General features: G+C 49.7%; 1 protein-coding gene across 1 annotated transcript; it reads right to left on the bottom strand.

Moving 5' to 3' along the window:
• Nucleotides 1-233: 233 nt before the first annotated feature.
• On the bottom strand, nucleotides 234-2,479 carry LOC149526057 (olfactory receptor 52B2-like). Its single transcript, XM_089775837.1, has one exon. The coding sequence runs from the start codon at nucleotides 2,477-2,479 to the stop codon at nucleotides 1,529-1,531; it is 951 nt and encodes a 316-aa protein (XP_089631963.1). The 3' UTR covers nucleotides 234-1,528.
• Between the last annotated feature and the right edge of the window lie 250 nt (nucleotides 2,480-2,729).

Below are 2,729 nucleotides of genomic sequence, written 5' to 3'. Positions count from 1 at the left end.
ACAATTGGAACATGCACAGGAACGGCCACGCAGGGTCAGAACAAAGGGCCACCTAGCCCAGTGTCCTCTAGTCTGACAGTGGCCAGTGTCAGGTACCCCAGAGGGAATGAACAGGACAGGGAATCATCAAATGATCCATCCCCTGCCACCCATTCGCATCTTCTGGCAGAGGATGGATACACCGTTCCTGCCCAACCTGGCAAATGGCCATTGATGGACTTAAACCCCATAGAATCATAGAATAATAGGACTGGAAGGGACCTCGAGAGGTCATCAAGTCCAGCCCCCCCGCCCTCAAGGCAGGACCAAGCTCCGTCTACACCATCCCTGACAGATGTCTATCTAACCTGTTCTTAAATATCTCCAGAGAGGGAGATTCCACCACCTCCCTTGGCAGTTTATTCCAATATTTGACCACACTGATACAACCTAGAATCATATTTGCTTTTTTTGCAACAGCATCACACTGTTGACTCTTATTCAACTTGTGGTCCACTATGACCCCTTGATCCCTTTCCGCCATGCTCCTTCCTAGACAGTCGCTTCCCATCTTGTATGTATGGAACTGATTGTTCCTTCCTAAGTGGAGCACTTTGCATTTCTCTTTATTAAACCTCATCCTGTTTACCTCTGACCATTTCTCTAACTTGCTAAGGTCATTTTGAATTATGTCCCTATCCTCCAAAGAAGTTGCAACCCCACCCAGTTTGGTATCATCTGCAAACTTAATAAGCGTACTCTCTAACCCAATATCTACATCATTGATGAAGATATTGAACAGTACGGGTCCCAAAACAGACCCTTGAGGAACTCCACTTGTTATCCCTTTCCAGCAGGATTTAGCACCGTTAACAACAACTCTCTGACTACGGTTATCCAGCCAATTATGCACCCTCCTTATCGTGACCCTATCTAAGTTATATTTGCCTAGTTTATCAATAAGAATATCATGCGAGACCGTATCAAATGCCTTACTAAAGTCTAGGTATATGACATCCACCGCTTCTCCCTTATCCACAAGGCTCGTTGTCTTATCAAAGAAAGCTATCAGATTAGTTTGGCATGACTTGTTCTTCACAAACCCATGCTGGCTATTCCCTATCACTTTATTACCTTCCAAGTGTTTGCATATGATTTCCTTAATTACCTGCTCCATTATCTTCCCTGGGACAGACGTTAAATTGGCCCATGAATGTATCTAGCTCTTTTTTGAACTCTGTTATATTCTTGGCTGTCACAACATCCTCTAGCAAGGAGTTCCACAGATCAACATCCTCTTGGTAAGAACCTTTACAACATGTGGAGACTTTTATCAGCGCTCTCCCAGTGCCCCCCAGCCTTCTATGAAGAAGGGCCCATGTAGTTCCATACACCTGGACGTACAACAAAACATCCAAGGAGCTGAAAAAGTCTGTTTTGCAACTGGGAGTTAGAGTGGTAACGTCCATGTGTCGATACCAAGAGGCCTTCTTCTTGCAATGTGGAAGAGGCCTGCTGGTAAGTCAAATGGTTCAGGACTAGGCACCATTTAGCACCAATTCCCCTTCCGAGACAACACACAGCTCACTTGTTCCCGCAGCTGCTTGGTTTTCATCCCGTAAACAACGGGGTTCAGCACGGGGGGGACGAGCACGTAGAAATTGGCCAGCAGGACGGTAATTTGTTTAGGGATGTTCTGACCAAAGCAGTGGCTTAGGCGAGTGAAAAAGGCTGGGATGTAAAATAAGAGGATGATACAGACGTGGGAGCCGCAGGTGCCGAGAGTTTTGCGCTGGGCGTCTTTGGTGGGCAGCTTGAAGACAGCCCTGAGGATCAGCACATAAGAGACAGCGATAAACACAACATCTAGTACAACGGTTAAAATAGGCACTGCAAAGCTATACCAGATATTTGGGGTTATGTCTGCACAGGCCAGCCTGGCCACCGCGATGTGCTCACAGTAGGAGTGGGGGATGACGTTGCTGGCGCAGAAGGGCAGCTGTTTGATGAGAAAGACAAAAGGGACAATTTCACAAAAGCATCTGACGACAATGGCCGTGGCTATTTTCCTGATCTTCTCATTGGTGAGGACAGTCGTGTACCTCAGGGGGTCGCAGACGGCGACGTACCGATCGAACCCCATGGCCAGCAGGACGCCTGACTCAGCAACAAACACAAAGTGCACAAAGAACACCTGGGTGATGCAGGAATTGAGAGAAATTTCCCTGAACCCGAACCAGAAGATGGCCAGCGTGTTGGGCACGGTGCAGGTGGATAACAGTAAGTCGGCCACCGCCAGCATGGAGAGGAAAATGAACATGGGCTTGTGCAGCCTGTGCTGGGTGGCGATGAGCAGGAGGAGACCACCGTTCCCCAGAACAGCTGCCGTGTACATCAGAGCGAAGGGGATGGAGATCCAGGGGTGCCAGGGCTCCAGGCCCGGGATGCCGACCAGGACAAAGCTGAGGTGACTGAACGTTGTGTTGTTGGGCGCGGCCATGGGGCGCTGAGTGCTCCGCTTGGGCGCCGGGCCCGGCTGGAAGCAGAGACAAGGTTTGTGCCTGCTGGGCTCCTGCTTGCTGCAGTCGTGTGGCTATTTCACATCGACAGCCCCATTAACAGTCTAGAGCGTAATCCCACTGTCTTCCCCCTCCCCGCTCCTGCAGGGCCACAAGGGCTCAATGGGAAGGGGGTTGGGCAGTGCTCTTCGGGCCTGTACTCAACACAGGGTAATTCCATCCCAAAACAGT

The sequence above is a fragment of the Pelodiscus sinensis genome, chromosome 1 (genome assembly GCF_052426305.1).
Source record: "Pelodiscus sinensis isolate ZL-2025 chromosome 1, ASM5242630v1, whole genome shotgun sequence".
NCBI classification, from domain to species: domain Eukaryota; kingdom Metazoa; phylum Chordata; order Testudines; family Trionychidae; genus Pelodiscus; species Pelodiscus sinensis.
Note: the sequence above shows the minus strand (reverse complement) of the source record. Positions and strands in the feature narration are given on the sequence as shown.

Coding starts and splice junctions, on each gene's coding strand:
- LOC149526057 (XM_089775837.1), bottom strand. CDS start 2,479: ATGGCCGCGCCCAACAACACAACGTTCAGTCACCTCAGCTTTGTCCTG.